The sequence below is a fragment of the Desmodus rotundus genome, chromosome 3 (assembly GCF_022682495.2).
Source record: "Desmodus rotundus isolate HL8 chromosome 3, HLdesRot8A.1, whole genome shotgun sequence".
Lineage (NCBI taxonomy): Eukaryota > Metazoa > Chordata > Mammalia > Chiroptera > Phyllostomidae > Desmodus > Desmodus rotundus.
This window is the reverse complement of record NC_071389.1, coordinates 149,494,334-149,510,960: the sequence shown is the minus strand read 5'-3', so window position 1 is coordinate 149,510,960 and position 16,627 is coordinate 149,494,334. Positions and strand designations below refer to the sequence as shown.

Sequence of the window (16,627 nt, the reverse complement as noted above, 5' to 3'; positions counted from 1 at the left end):
ACAGTAAATGAGTATTATATTCTAGTTATAAAATTTGCATCTTTCATTGAAGAAAATGTGGAAATAAACAAGTTAAATATATTGAATGCCTGATTTCCAAATATTTATATCCTTGGTTTATAAATATTCTCACAATGAGAAGATGTCATATTGCAAATATAGGCAAAATATTTTAATGTTAGGATTTAATGAAAGTAAATGATATGGTGAAGGAATGTAGTCAGCAACTCATAGCAAATATTGCCATAGTATTAGCCATAGGCCATGGGAAAGGTTTCCCTGAATTCAGAGTCAATATTGAGATAAACTTATCAGTTTTCAATATGTTTTCCATTTCAGAAGACAAGTAATACTAGAAATTCAAAATAGTGTTAGCTATCATTTCATTCTGGCATAGTAAAGAACTCTTGAGGTTAAGTCCAGAATTTTATGAGAAAAATATGGACTCCTTGTACAATCATACAAGAGTTGTATTCTAAATCAAAGTTCACACACTCATTATCACATCTTGTTTATATATTTGCCCCATTTACCTCAATCATTTTGTGGAACTTTTATCAATATTATAAACATGATTCATTCATATATTTTAATGATGCCGTTCCTTGGTGTTCTGTTTACTTAATGAAGTCCCCTGAGCCAACAAAACAAACACATAAAATAAGTCCAGCTCTACCTGTATGACATATATAGAGAACATTCCTATTTTCTATTTTTTAAAACAGCACTTGCAGGAAAATATCACAGTCTTTGAATTGTAAGGAAAACATTACTTAAATTTCATAGATGTATAATCATAGAATTACATAATATTCATTCAAAGTATTTGCATAAATATACAAAGAAAATCTTTAACAAATATGTTTTATTTCCTTATCCACCCAGGTGTAACTGAGTTAGTGCATGGATCTTGGGTGAAAGACAAAAAGCAGGAATGAGCTGTATGATAATAAAATGTTCCAAAAATTTTATAATGCCAGGAATAAAGGATACTATCAAATATTACTAGTCTAAGAAAAAGACAACTATCTTACCATGAAGAGTTAAACCACCACATGTTCAAATAAATTTCTCACTTTATCAGCTATGAAATTATGTAAATATTTAAGCCAATTAGACAATTAAATTTGAGGCTAAATCATCAAGAAGAGGCAAGAAGTAAGTAAATTTGGTATTCTTCAATATAATATTCCATTTTATTCAAATGTTTTAAAATATTATTTGCATAGGTATTTGTGGATTTACATCCCTTTCAATATCAAAAGTTAAATAATTGTTTACTACCAAGAAAACTATTAATGGAATCCTAAAGCAAGAACTCAGAAATAGGTTTTGGGTTGTTCAGTTATATTTTTCTAAGTTCAATGGTATTCTACTAGACAAATAAGATTCTAATAGGATTATTTCCTACTAGAAAGAATATCTCCTCAGTAAGTGTTATTTAGTCCGCTTGTTTCTAGGCTATAGCAATAATGAAAGCAAAAGAAAGGAATTGTGCATTGTATAAATTAAACTGTTTCTAGGTGATTATTTATTTTAATAACAGAAGTTTACCTTTCTTGTTCTGACCTTTCTATCAGGAAAGGGAAAAATGAGGTGGAGAGACTAATAGCACCAGCCAAACCCTTAAGAAAGTACCATGGAAGGGAGTGCCAGCAAAGCGTTCCCATGGATAAACAGGTATGCTCTAGGGTGACATGACTACTGTGTTGACTGGTTGTTTCACTTTGTAAAAGTCTCCTAAACTCTGTAATCCTCAAAATATAAAATGTGATGATGGGCCAAACTAACCTCTGTAAACTTTTAAACTCTGTTATTTAGATTATCCACAATTTAGATTATTTTTTATAATATTGAGAAATAGAAAAAGATCAATAAGAATATTTTCACATTTTTAAAAGGAGATAAATATTTTAAAGGATAATCACAAGGTTACTTTAAAGAAACATTAGAAGGAACAGCTTTTATTTGAATGTTAGCACAAGCTCTTTTCCATGGTATGTATATTTTCAAAGGAAAGGTTATATTTAACTTCAGCTAATATTCATTACTTGATTGTAAGGTCAAATAAAAAACTGGAGAGAGTGGCTGAAGAAAACTGTGTTGGGAATTTCATAGATTATTAATCATCATAGATATTTAAAAATTTTATACTCTGTCATCAATTTTGTTTTAACTGTTCTATGTTCTGTAGGGGAAACATGTATTTTCTGTTCTACAGAGGGGGAAAGCATCGACGATGAGAAACCACACAGTACCCACAGAATTCATTCTTCTAGGACTATCAGATGATCCAGAGCTTCAGACTGTGATTTTTCTCTTCTTAATCATCACATATATATTAAGTGTCTCTGGAAATTTGACCATCATCACTCTCACCTTGGTGGATTCTCATCTACAGACCCCTATGTATTTCTTCCTCAGGAACTTCTCTGTATTAGAAATATCCTTTACAACTTTCTGTATTCCTAGATTTTTGGGCACAATTATCACCACAGACAAAACGATTTCATACAATAATTGCATAGCTCAATTGTTTTTCCTCATCTTCATGGGTATAACTGAATTTTATCTTCTAACTGCCATGTCCTATGACCGCTACGTGGCCATCTGCAAACCTCTGCACTACACTGTCATCATGAACAACAGAATCTGCATAGTGCTTGTCCTCTGTGCTTGGCTGGCAGGATTCTTAACTATCTTCCCACCTGTTATTCTTTTTCTCCAATTAGATTACTGTGGCTCCAATGTCATTGACCACTTTGCCTGTGACTATTTTCCCCTCTTGCAATTATCCTGCTCAGACACCTGGCTCCTGGAAGTGATTGGTTTTTACTCTGCAATAGTGATCCTGCTTTCCACTTTGGCATTAATAATTCTATCCTACATGCTCATCACTAGAACAATTCTAAAACTGCCTTCTGCCAGCCAGAGAAAAAAGGCATTTTCTACATGTTCCTCTCACATGATTGTCATTTCCATCTCTTATGGAAGCTGCATATTCATGTATGCCAATCCCTCAGCAAAAGAAAAGGCATCTTTGACCAAAGGAGTAGCTATTCTGAATACTTCTGTTGCTCCCATGATGAATCCGTTTATATATACCTTGAGGAACCAGCAAGTAAAGCAAGCCTTTAAGGATGCTATTCAAAAGGTTATCTTTTTCTCTGGTAAATGAAAGTAATGGTAGCATTAAAAGAATAAAATTCTAATCAGTGATTTCGGTTATTCATACTCTCTCAAAACACTCTTTCCTTCATTACAATTATTTTTCCTTTTGTATGCTCATATTAAATTTCCTAAATGTTGAACTCCATAAATTTGAAAAAGCTGAATGTTGCTTCAGAATATTCTGTAAATTCAAATGTTTTATTCAAATGCACTTGGATAAAATAAAAACTTCTGGCTTAATGGTTAGGATTTTCAGTAGAAGGCATTTACTTTTGAAGAGAGACAGAGCACTTAGTTTGATGGAGAGATGTCAGGATAGATTTGAAATTCTGAACTTTTCATTCTTACCAGGTAATGGAAATGAATGTTCTTAGAAAAGTTTGATTGTATTTGTCATTTGAATGAAATCAAATAGTCACCATCACCAGGGGGTTGGGAACAAAATCTAAACATCTACATGAATATATTAAATGATTTTAAACTCATATATATTAAAGTTACATATGCTGTTAATAATAATTATAATGAGAACGAAAAGATGAAGGAGGAGGAAAGGTAAATATAAAATAAAATTCTTTCAGCAATTACTATATGCCAGAGCTATTGTTTATTATGTATTGGTTCATTGAATCCTGCAAATTACTTTATGAGGTATCTACAATTATTATTCCTTTTTAGTCAGAGGTATTTTTCATTAGTTAGATTAACTACCTCTAAAAATTAAAATATTAGTAGAGAAAATACAATGTAAAATATATCAAGTAAAATGCATGAAACTGTGATAAACTGGTCACAGGTCAACTTTCTGGAGAACTGAGCTTTAACTGGAGCATCTAGAACTGAGGACTTTAGGGATTTGGGAAGTAGGGAAGAGAAATAACATCCTTTGATAATATTCTACACATGATTTTTATTAGAAGACTATATTACATATTTTATAAAACCTCTTAGAACATGAGCATTATTATTTCTAATTTATAGGTGAATGGACATCAGGAAATTGAAGTTGAGAGTTCATTGTCACAGAGATCGTAACATGCAAACTGGCATTTAAATCACTTTTCTTTAACCTCAAAATCCAGACTAATAGTATTTCTTTGATTTTTTACACTGGTTTTCACTAGTAATCATTATGACTAGAAGTTTATGTTATATATCAGAACTGCTAAGGGACATTTAATGTGTGATGAACTCATTCAGGTCTTACTTCTGACAGGGGCTGGGGATGTAGTGATGAAAAAGAGTGATCCTTGCCCTAAGTTATCTGATATTCTAACAGAAAGAAAAAATAATATAATTAAAATTTAATTTGATAAGTGCAACAATTTAGGTACAACTGGCCTATGGGACAGGTAATGTTGACCAAATGTCAGACTTTCCGACTCTTCTAGCAGAATTGTGGTCAATTGCACAATTGTAAATGTTCATTTTTACCTTTGAACCACAAGGATTTGATAAACCTTGTTGGCCATCTTAGTTCTTACTTTTATTCTCTTTCTTGGTCATTATCTTGTGTATTATGAAAATCACATTATTTCCTGAGTAAAAAAGAAAAAAAGATTACTGGGAATAGAATTACAATGGCCTTCAAAACTCTCTCCAGTACAATTCCCTCTAGCCCCAACTTGTTTGGGAATCCTTGGTTGACCATCATTTTAGTTTTACCTGTGTACTGCTATGTATTATTCCCTCAGGTTTACTTGAAAGAATTGATACTAGTGACCACAGTCTAGATTTCCAGGATTCTTAAATCCTGTTTCCTGTTTCAGGATTCTTAGGGTGTAATCACAGCAGTAGTATTGCTGTGTCAAAAGGCAGCCCCATTTTTACCTTCTTTGAGGGAATTCCATACTGTTTTCCACAATGGCTGCACCAGGCCTCTTTCCACCAACAGTGCACTAGGGTTCCCTTTCCTCCACAGCCTTCTAGTACTCTAAGCAATTTTGAGAAGGAAGAACAAAGTAGGAGGGGTCACAATTCCTGATATCAAAGTATATTACAAGGCCACTGTAATCATAACAACCTGGTACTGGCATAAGAAGAGACACACAGATCAATGGAATGGAATAGAGAGCTCAGAAATAAACCCAAGTGTCTATAGTCAGTTAATATTTGACAAAGGGGGCAGGAGCATAAAATGGAGTAAAAATAGCCTCTTCAGTAATAGCATTGGGAGATCTGGACAGCTACATGCAAAAAAAAAAAAAAAGGAAAGAAAAAGAAACTCTATCACCAACTTACACCATACACAAAAATAAACTCAAGATGGATAAAAGACTTAAATATAAGTTGTGGCCACCATAAAAGTCCTAGAGGAGAATATAGGCAGGAAAACTTCAGATATTCCATGAAGCAATGTTTTCACCAATATGTGCCCTAGAGCAAGGGACATAAAGGAAAGAATAAACAAATGGGACTTCATCAACATAAAAAGCTCTGCAAGGCTAAAGAAAACAGCAGTAAGATGAAAAGGGAACCAACCACATGAGAAAATATAGTGGCAAATGATACCTCAGACAAGGAAATGATCTCCAAAATTTATAAAGAACACACACAACTCCACATGAGGAAGACAAAAAATCCAATTAAAAAATGAGCAAAGGACCTGAACAGACACTTCTCCAAGGAAGACATACAGAGGGCCCAGAGACATCAGAAAAGGTGCTCAACATCACTAGCCATCAGAGAGGTGCAAATTAAAACCACAGTGAGATACCACCTCACACCTGTAGAGTGGCTATCTCTGCACTTTTTGGAGTGAGCTCTGACTTATCCACAACACTAATCTCCGTCATGACTATAGAATATGTGGTGGATAATTCACTTTCTCACTCATAGGCATTACCTAGTGGTTACTTCATCAGTCTGGTCTGAGTCACAGTAAACCTTTGGATTCTTAGTAATCAAAGCTCTTTCATGTACATCATGCCCTGCATCCCTGTGATGTTAGGTATCCTGTGCTGCAGTTGTCATGCTCAAGTTGCCTTTTTTTCCTCCAGCTATATCACTGGACCTGTATTCTTGAAGTTTACAGTCATAGAGGATCACATGGGCCTCGGGGAACAGTGCAGGATGCTTACCAATATGGTAGAAATTTTCACAATTTACTGAAATTTCATTTTTCTTGGCTTTATTAATGGACTATGAGCATTTCTCAACAAAAGATGACAGTTTGTTCATTATTGGTTACCAAAAGGCTCATTGTAGGGTAGCATTGACTAAAAATATTTGTTAATTTAATCAACAAATATTAAGAAGTCTCTAAATGCCTACTTCCTATATCAACTATTAAGGTTGCTTACTCTGACATCGTATTTGAAAAAGTTTATATGCCTGGGTTTTCTAGGCCTTTTTTTCAGAACCATAGATAGAAATAGCGATAACCCTTCAACAATACTAGCCACCACTTTATTTCCTTATGCTGTATACTTTCCATTGTGCAAATGTACCACAGTTTTTTGATCCACTCATTTACTGATGGGCACTTAGGTTGCTTCCAGCACTTGGCTATTGTAAATTGTGCTGCTATGAACATTGGGGTGCAGAGGTTCTTTTGGATCAGTGTTTCAGGATCCTTAGGGTATAATCCCAACATTGGTATTGCTGGATCGAAAGGCAGCTCCATTTTTATTTCTCTGAGGAAATTTCATACTGTTTTCCACAGTGGCTGCACCAGTCTGCACTCCCACCAGGTTCTCAAAGCCACATCTTCACAAATGAAGTTGCAGAGCCAGAAAGTGTAAGTAGAGGAGGAAAGGAATTGTCTCTGGAGCTCACGTTATGGATGGTCATAGGGTCTTTTAATATGAAGCACATTTCACCAAAAACAGAACATTTTTGAGAACCACTTACTTCTAAAGTAAAAAAAAAAGATAAATACACCTGGAAGAATTTCCAAATGTTAAAAAAACTAAGTTATTTTCTTCCAGAAAGTGTTCTACTGTAATCCATTGACTAGATGCTGAGTGCCTCAAAAATATGAGTTGTGATCTTGCCTCTATCATTATTGACTGGAGGAAACTATTCTTTTGGATCTCCAGTTTCCTCATCTACAAAATAAGACATTTGAATTAGATAATTCTAAAGCCCCCATCCGTTCTGACATCATAAGATTTTACATAAACTAGCAAAAATAAAAACTTCTTTAAGGCATGAATACTGTAAGCTACCAAAAACATTAATACAGGAAAGAGAGTATGATTCAAAGGAAAAAATATCAACTCAAATATCAGAAAAATATGAGAAAATAAAAACCCCATTTAAAGTGGCTCTTACTCTCTAGGTGGTAAAGGCATTTAAAAAGTGAGAATCTTTTCCCAGCAGTAACATTTATTGGAGAACTGTAGAAATTTGTTTTTTAAAAAGAGTGAGACCATGACATCTGAGAAACAGACCAGCTGGAAGACTAAGACACGTGTTCATCTGTTTTTCTGTGGCCTGTCTCACTTGGTGTATTTGCAGCGGTACTTTTATGTGTGGCTGCAGTGCCCACTTCAGTACAAATGATACAGTATTTTATCAGGTTGATTACATAGGTTCACCACTTTAGTTGTCCGTATATGCTGCTGTGGTTTGCAAATACTCAGTGACAAAATCCAGAGCATGGCATTTCCACATGAAGTGTTTACTGTTAAATTGCCCCTTAGAAGTTTGCTTTTCTTTACAGCTTTCATCCATATGACATCCACAGTCCTACATTCCAAATAATAGTTCAATCGACAATGCTTCCATGTGATACAACGTGACTACAGGAGGATGTGGTAGTTCTAATGTGATTAGAAATCTGGTCAAATTTAGAGACTGCTAAAACTTTCCAAACCACATTTCTTCAGTTTTATGATGACTTCGTACATACATTCTATTGTTCATGAACATTTCACAGAAATGTTGAATTTGTATGAATAATTTGAAAACCCATGACTGAAGAAAATCAGAAAAACCTGGTTTTAAATATCAAAATATCCCAAATGAAAAGTATTTCTACAGGTTATACAAAGCAAGTTTTATTGAGCAGTGTACTTCTTTGCAGGATGATATTGTTGCATCAGGACATAAATATTTTTGCCCAAACTTTATAGGGAAAAATAAGGATATGCGTTATACAAGGGTAGTATTAATTCTGTATCTATATGTTTTTAATTATTTTATTTATGCTTATGCATGAAAAACATAATTCTAGAAAGCAATAATGATATCCATACATTCAAAAATAAATGCTAAATTACTTTATAATACAAAAACAAGTATATAAATGTAAGTAAATGAATAATTAAATTAAAAATTAAAACAAAATATTTTTTTCCTAAACATTTGCACCAAAAACTTGGGTACCCATTATATGTGGCAAACACGGTCCTGAGGTCAGATCTGCCAAGGGGATAGTCAGCCTGGGGAGCCATAGAAACAGAGCCAATCTTTGAAACCAGGGTGTCTGCTTCTGCTGCCTGATTAAGTGTGACAAAAGAAACAAATTTATGAGTTCTGTGCATGGATCTGTGCATAAGGAGGGATCTTTGAATAAATGTGTAGAAACAAAATAAAAACGACAAGCGAGGATAGGAAAAATATAGAAATATTTAAATATTTTTAATATTTTAAAATAGAAATATTTGGTGTTTCTTAACTATTTCTTTTATGTAACATTAAGTACTTTTGTTATACACAATTAAAATGATGATGAAAAAAACCTCCAACCCAATATTAAGACATATGACATTAAACATATATAAGCATTAAAAAAGGAAGCTGATTCTGTAATAATTTAGAAAGCACACACATTGCTGTGCAAAGTGGAGATGCATGTTATTGTCTAAAATCACTATTGGAAGTACTGGCTTGTCAACTACGTGGTCAGAAGGAGAGTAGCTTTTGGGTAGTGAGCACACAGTGCAATGTACAGATGATGTATTACAGAACTGTACACCTGAAACCTATAGAATGTTATTAACTAATAATATCCCACTATATTTAGTTGAAAAAGAAGTTTTTGTTTTGGGTACTGGATGGGTTTTGGATTGTTCCTTTCAAAAATTCATGTTCCCTTAGAATCTGTAATTATGACATTTGGAAATAGGGTCTTTGCAGATACATTTCAGTTAAGACAAGGTCACATATATTAAAGCAATTTCCACATATATATATATTTAATAACAGGTTCTCCATAACATAAAATTCTAAATAATATTAAGGTCTACAGGTGAACATCATATAAACACTATTATGACAATGTTTGTGATTTGCAATTCAACATCATGCTTATGGCACACTATTCAAGTTCTTCACACTGATGATCAATAAAAACAGTTTACTTAGAGTTTAAACATCTATTGTGCTTCAAAAGTCTCTACCTCAGTATGCATAATGTATTCCCTAACAATATACGTTGACTAATTTCATTTGTCTCCCAAAGAAACAGTAAAAATAATCTTAAAAATCTTTGTTCAGAGAGTGTCTAGCATCTAAGATCATTAAATAATCACAATTTCTATTTAATTGAAATCATCTTATGCAACAAAATGTTTTATGAAACTCATGGGTTAAATAAAAATTAAATATGTCTCAAATAGTGAATGTAAATGGGATATCACAAACGTCTTCTCAGGTCAAAGCAGTGAGTAGTAAGATGATGCAGAAGGAGAATACTACTTGTATTACACATGAGAAAGGGAATCTGAGATTTCAAAGGTAGAGTTCTCACACTTTTCTGTAACAATTAAAAATTATGCAAAAAGCTGTCTTTATCATCTCTACATTCTCAGAAACTAAGCCTGAAGGCCACACATAAAGGATCCAACAAGCAATTGTTGAAGGAATAAATGGTAGTGATTCTGTTCACCAACAGGTTTTCTAAGTCATCATTCAGGAGAAGGACATAAAACAGTAAAGACCAGCCCACCACCTCTGATGGTACAGAATCATGGAAACCTCAGCCCCAGGCTAAAACATCACAATGAATTCTTAATATTTTCCCTAAGATTAGAGAAAACCCTCATTTATGATTATGTTTTGTCATTTAAAAAGTGCTAATGTTTCTTTCTGTTACTAAGTCTCTTTTTAAATTTTATTTATTTTTTATTGTTGTTCAATTACAGTTGTCCCCATTTCCCCCATTACTCTCCCCTGTCCTACCCACCCCCACCTCCCACACTCAATCTTCCCCCACCCTGTTGGCTTTGTCCATGGGCCCTTCATACACGTTCCTTGACTTGACCCTTCACCTTCTTTCCCCCATTATCCCATTCCCCACTACCTTCTGCTACTGTCAGTTTGGTTTTAAGTTTCTGCTTGTGAAATTACTGGTTATTATACAAATGCAAATCATTCTATACATTGTTTTGCTCTGAACTGAGGCCACTACCTCTTATACATTCTATTCTAAATGACATACTAATCTGGATATTGTTTAATGCTGGGTGCCTTGAGATCCCCAGCTCTGTGGTGGCTTTTGTTTATTCATCAGCTGATCCCCCTGAGTCCATTGTAAAAGAAGCAGATGAAATTATGGTTAGCCTGGAAAACATTATTTCCACACAAAAGATCACACCATCTTGCCCACCAAGCTTGGAAAGATGTGACATATGCTCTCATGTTAACTATAGCTTATTTCAAGTATTGAGATAATACGTCCTGAAATTGCATAGGTAGGATATTCTGGCAGCCCAGGTCCTGAGAGAAATTTGGATTTACATATAGAAATGGGTTTCTGTATGCCCTTTTCTGTTAACATTCTTGGAGAGCTCTTGGAATTATTTTTATTATCAATATTTTGGATATCTGATTACAAACATAAAATGACAGAGCAGAAGCACGGCAAAGCCTTTTGAGAAATCCCAAAGCACTTATGCTTAAATAAATCAAAGAAACCATTTTTAATGGTATTGGCACAAACCAGTCATATTTACCAAAAACGTAAGTACATCTCTGATACTTTCTTTCAGGAATATATTTTTGCTTTAGAAGAGTATATTTATGCTTTATACAAGTAACCTCAAATATGTGCAACAATAAATATAAATCAAACTCAACCACATAATTTTTATGAGCTACAGAAAATTAGTCAATTTTAAAACTACTATAGTTTACTTGTTTCACAGGACATTGCTGTTCATTGTGACATAAATACTTTGTCATTGACAACACCACATGAATTTTGTGCTCTTATCTAGATATCTCTAATACCATTTTAAAATAATAAATTCAAGACACCATGTAACCATTTTTAAAAAATTTATTTTTAAGTGACATTGGTTCATAAGATCGTATGCTTTCAAGTGTATATTTCTATGATACATGACCTGTATATTGCATTTTGTGCCCACCACCCAAAGTCAAATCATCTTCCATCGCCATATATTGGGCCCCTTTACTATCCTCCCCAACTCCCTTCCTTCTCTGGTTACCACCATACTGTTGTCTGTGTCTATGAGTTTGTTTTAAATCCCATGTAAGAGTCATTTTTATACAAGATTCCAAACATTTTAATTGGTGTGTTTAACAGGAAGAAGATATATTTTATGTCTTAGTTATTCACAATGTGAATTTTGTACACAGTAAAGGCTAGCACCCATCATACAAAGGGAAAAGATAGAAACAACGCACATCTTAGGACCACAAACACAATGAATGACTGAATGTAGAAATATACCCCTCCATAAATTGTGTAGATACAAATGATTAGTAAGTTCATTAACATATTATTAATTGGTTAATCCTGAGAAAATATTGTTCTTTTTGAAAGCTCTGAAACCTCTGAAGAATATAGAAAACAAATAAGACATTGCAGACAGGCAGGATATCTGAAAATTTGAGTAATTTTTAAAATAATCTTAGATGACAATTCATCTAAAGCTTTGGTGGAAATAAAAATTTAAAACAGGAAACACAATTAAGCAAATCTTGCATTACATCAAGAATTATCATATGTATTCCACTCTCCCCCAACTGCCTGTAAATCACCCATTCTCACTCCTGAAATTGAATACCCCATCTTCTACCTCCCTTCTCCTTTATCCAAAAAAGTTATATATACGTATTGTTGCTTCTCTGTCTTGGGAATTTTCATGCTATCATGTATATGTGAATATTCCACACAAACATTTTAAAATTTGTCTTTCTCCTGTTTTTAAAAAATAATTATCTTTAATTATTTTTAATAAGCCACAAATGGAAAAGAAAAAGAAAAAGCAATAGTATTTGCCTCCCCCAAACTTAACTTTAATGTTGAACCATTTCCTTTTATCATTCCTCAAGAAAAGCATAGGCAATATTGTGGGAGAGTGATATATCATTTTAGAAATATAAAGAACACTTGCAGTTTACAAAAATAAAATTAGGACTTAAGTAAAACTTCTGCTTTAGTATCAGGAGCAGACTCGTGATAAGTAAGCACTGAATAAAATACACTCAAGAATATATGTACAATCTTACAAAAAGCCATTAAAACAGACTTCTAATTAAAATTAGAATACCTTGCAGAAATTGGAATTAGTTTGGGAACCCTCCCATTAATTAAATCCCTCTGTACACTATATCAGGAACACATTACTGTACCAGATGGGCAACTGTGTTGTCTTCGCAGACTGTAAAAGGTCGAATAGAGAAAAAGAAGGAATGCTTATTCAAAATAGCAAAATTGAAAAAGTACATAGAGAACTACAAAAAATACATATCTACAAAGACCATTGTGGTATGCTGGAAATGCTCTCGGAGTTTTATTTGAGAAGGGTAATAACCCCTTTTTTTTTCTTTATTTTAAGGAATATATCAAAATGTTCATAGAATAGATATTTATACAAAAATATGTGAGAATAGAATAAAGAAAATATAGGAATAATGACTTAATATATGCCATAACACAAAACAGAATTTTAAAAAATATTTTGTTTCTATATACTACACAGTCATCTTTCTCTAAAAGAAAAAGGCAGCAATGATTTTTTTTAATTTATGTCTTTTTAGAGAAAATGAAAGGGAGGGAGAAAGAGAGGAAAAGAAATAACGATGTGCGAGAGAAACATCAATTGGCTACCTCTTATACTCACCTGGACTGGGAGTAGACCACAACCCACGCTACTGCCCTGACCAGAATGGAGCCCCCGACCTTTCAGTTAGTGGAACTATGCCCAACCAACTGAGCCACACCAGTCAGGGCAGCAGTGACTTTTTTAAAAAGTAGTGTGACTCAGTGGATTGGGTGCCAGCCTGACAACCTAAGTGTCGCCAGTTCAAATCCTACTCAGGGCTAATGCCTGGGTTGCAGACCAGATCCCCAGTAGGGGGTGCAGGAGAGGCAACCACACATGGATGTTTCTCTCCCTTTCTCCCTCCCTTCACCTCTCCCTATAAAGAAATAAAATCTTTTTTAAAAAAAGCAAAGGGGGTCTCTCAAAAGAAATAGAAAAGAAGTTAGTGACCAGAAGGTTGCCAGATAGGAGGGGAAGGGGGAGAACGGGTGAAGTGGTGAGGGGGTTAAGAAGCACAAATAGGTACTTACAGAATAGCCGTGGGGATGCAATGCACAGTATAGGAAATGGAGTAGCCAAAGAACTTACATACATGACCCATTAACAATAGTGGGTTTTGTCTCAGGGAATAAGGAGCACTGGGTGGAGAAGAGCAAAGGGGGGAAAACCAGGACAACAGTAGTAGCATAATCAATAAAATATAACTGAAAAAGGAAAAAAGAAAATAAATAAAAATGAAAAGTATGTGTACATGTGTGTGTTTGTTGGTGTCATGGCTTTCTTATTTCTTCACCTATTTTACAGCTAAAACACAGTACATCATTGAAAAAAAAAGGAAAATCATGAGAAATTCCACAGACGTAACAGAGTTTATTCTTCTTGGATTGACTAATGACCCAAAGTGGCAGGTTGTACTTTTCACATTTCTTCTCATTAACTACATGCTAAGTGTGACCGGGAACCTCATCATTATCGTCCTCACCCTTTCAGATCCGCATCTACAGACTCCAATGTATTTCTTCCTTCGAAATTTCTCAGTCCTAGAAATATTGTTCACGTCAGTCTGCATTCCCAGATTCCTTGTCACTATTGGGACAGGAGACAGAACTATTTCCTATAATGGCTGTGTGGCTCAGCTTTTCTTTTTCATTTTGTTTGGGGTGACAGAATTTTACTTTCTGGCCGCCATGTCCTACGACCGCTACCTGGCCATCTGCAAGCCTCTGCGTTACACCGCCATCATGAGCAGCAGGGTCTGCACCCTTTTCGTCTTTAGCTCCTGGTTTACAGGGTTGCTGATCATCTGTCCACCAATAATTCTGCTACTGCAGTTGGATTTCTGTGCCTCCAATATAATTGATCATTTCCTCTGTGACTTTTCTCCAGTTCTGCAGCTTTCTTGCACAAACACTCACTTTCTAGAACTTATGGTATTTGTTTTAGCTTTTGTAACCATCATGATCTCCTTAACACTAGTTTCTTTTTCCTACACACTTATTATCCGGACAATTCTGAGAATTCCTTCCATGGGTCAAAGGAGAAAAGCTTTTTCCACTTGTTCCTCCCATGTGATAGTTGTCTCCCTCACTTATGGTAGCTGCATTTTCATGTACATTAAGCCTTCTGCAAGGGAGAGGGTGACTTTAAGCAAAGGAGTAGCCATGCTCAATACCTCAGTGGCTCCTCTCTTGAATCCTTTCATATACACACTAAGAAATAAGCAAGTGAAGCAAGCATTCAAGATCATGGTCCGGAGAATGATCTTTTTTTCAAATAAATGAAAGTGATTATGTGAAATGTGTACTGCTGAAGACACAGCTGAATTAAAACTTTCTATTCATCTCCAGATAAATTATTTAAACACCTCACTTCTGCCTTTCCTTCAGATATGTTTATATATAGCCAATGCCTGTTTTTCTATGGGTCCTAAGTGTTTAAAGTTATAATAGATGATGGTAAATTCATAATCTGTGTAACTAAATACTAGGTAAGTAAATAACCTCTCATATCACAGTAGATTATGAATTAATTCAAAACATTGTTATAAGACACTAAAAACCTCATATAAATATAAAATGTATGTGAAATAAATATTGATAGAAATCTCTCAAATGCATTCTTCTGTATCACAAAAACCATGTTACATAATTTTAAAAATTATTAAAATGTCTACTTGCATTCATCAATAAAATGTAGTTAAAACATTAAAAACTAAAAAAAAAATTAAATATGGTATCAAAACAAGAATTGAGGTTATATTGATTTTTGTTTTGGTTTTCCTTTAAAAAAATTGCAAAGTTTCAGTGCAATAGAGAATACAAAATTTACCTTATTTTTCTTTGCTAATATTCCCTAAAATAATACATATTTTTAACCACAGATTTCCCCATATCTGCCCATCATGATAGAAAAGATAAACTATGGGCTACAAAGGCAAATTAAGTTACTTTGATAAAATTCACTTTGTATTCAGACTTTTTCAGCTGATACAAAAAAATGCTCTTTTTACTGACATGAAAAAACAACAAACTCAGGACCTGGAATGGTGTGAGATTTGCACTCCAGAGAGTATCCTAGAAATGATAATATATAAATTACCTTTGCCTCAGTTTTCCTTTATTAGCAAAGCTACAACACTGTCTTTATATTTCCACTGTCCCTTTCACAGATGGTTCTGCCTCCCTCACTGAAGTTCAAGTCTAGTTCCTATAGTTAATGAGTCCCTCAACTCTAATGAATTAAAAAAAAAAAAATGGTTGTCTTGGCACAGTAGGTAGAATTCTAACTAGACAGAGGGTAACTGTATTTTGACTTTGTTGATTTTCAGATTGTTCTTCTGATATATAGCTTAATGTGAAGAGCTCTACATATTTCCCAACCCACAGTAGAAATTCTTTCTCTTATTGCTCATAGACAAGTGCACCCTTAAGCATTCACCTCTTTCTTACCATTGTACTTTCAAGGAATGGGTTACATTTTTTCAAATATAAGGTAATACTACCACAGAATGAAAGTTACTGGGTCAAAGGGCAGTTCCATTTTTAGTTTTCTGAGGAAATTCCATATTGTTTTCCACAGTGGCCTCACCAGTCTGCATTCCCACCAACAGTGCACGAGGGTTCCCTTTTCTCCGCATCCTCTCCAACAATTGTTTGTGGATTTGTTTATGTTGGCCATTCTGACTGGTGTGAGATGATACCTCATTGTGGTTTTGATTTTCATCTCTCTGATGGCTAGTGATGCTGAGCATCTTTTCATATGACTCTGGGCCCTCTGTATGTCTTCCTTGGAGAAGTGTCTGTTCAAGTCCTTTGCCCATTTTTTACTTGGGTTGTTTGTTTTCCTGGAGTGGAGTCATGTGTGTTCTTTATATATTTTGGAGATCAGGCCCTTGTCTGAGGTATCATTGGCAAATATGTTTTCCCATACTGTTGGTTCTCTTTGTAATTTGGTGCTGTTTTCTTTAGCCATGCAGAAGCTTTTTATTTTGATGA

At 34.3% G+C, this 16,627-nt stretch overlaps 3 protein-coding genes and 1 pseudogene across 4 annotated transcripts in view; all 4 read left to right on the top strand.

Moving 5' to 3' along the window:
- The first annotated feature begins 1,081 nt into the window (after positions 1 to 1,081).
- On the top strand, positions 1,082 to 3,317 carry LOC128780563 (olfactory receptor 6C3-like). 2 transcript variants are annotated; one of them, XM_053921395.1, is made up of 2 exons: positions 1,082 to 1,158; positions 2,222 to 3,317. In XM_053921395.1, exon 2 carries the CDS (start codon positions 2,240 to 2,242, stop codon positions 3,176 to 3,178), a length of 939 nt encoding a protein of 312 aa, XP_053777370.1. In that variant the 5' UTR covers positions 1,082 to 1,158; positions 2,222 to 2,239; the 3' UTR covers positions 3,179 to 3,317. The 2 variants fall into 2 exon arrangements, with proteins under 2 accessions (XP_053777370.1, XP_053777369.1); XM_053921394.1 differs by having other exon boundaries at positions 2,195 to 3,312.
- LOC128780561 (olfactory receptor 6C3-like) overlaps positions 1,634 to 16,627 on the top strand; it is a 100,755-nt gene continuing 85,761 nt past the window's right edge. Inside the window, exon 1 of the mRNA XM_053921392.1 lies at positions 1,634 to 1,680. The gene's annotated coding sequence lies outside the window, so the exon portion shown is untranslated. The remainder of the gene's footprint in view (positions 1,681 to 16,627) is intronic.
- Positions 1,641 to 16,627, top strand: part of LOC128780560 (olfactory receptor 6C3-like) — a 44,851-nt pseudogene continuing 29,864 nt past the window's right edge.
- On the top strand, positions 13,976 to 14,914 carry LOC128780566 (olfactory receptor 6C75-like). Its single transcript, XM_053921398.1, has one exon. The coding sequence runs from the start codon at positions 13,976 to 13,978 to the stop codon at positions 14,912 to 14,914; it is 939 nt and encodes a 312-aa protein (XP_053777373.1).

Bases quoted from the DNA above. Each gene is read 5' to 3' on its own strand.
- LOC128780563 (XM_053921395.1), top strand. From the start codon at position 2,240: ATGAGAAACCACACAGTACCCACAGAATTCATTCTTCTAGGACTATCA.
- LOC128780566 (XM_053921398.1), top strand. From the start codon at position 13,976: ATGAGAAATTCCACAGACGTAACAGAGTTTATTCTTCTTGGATTGACT.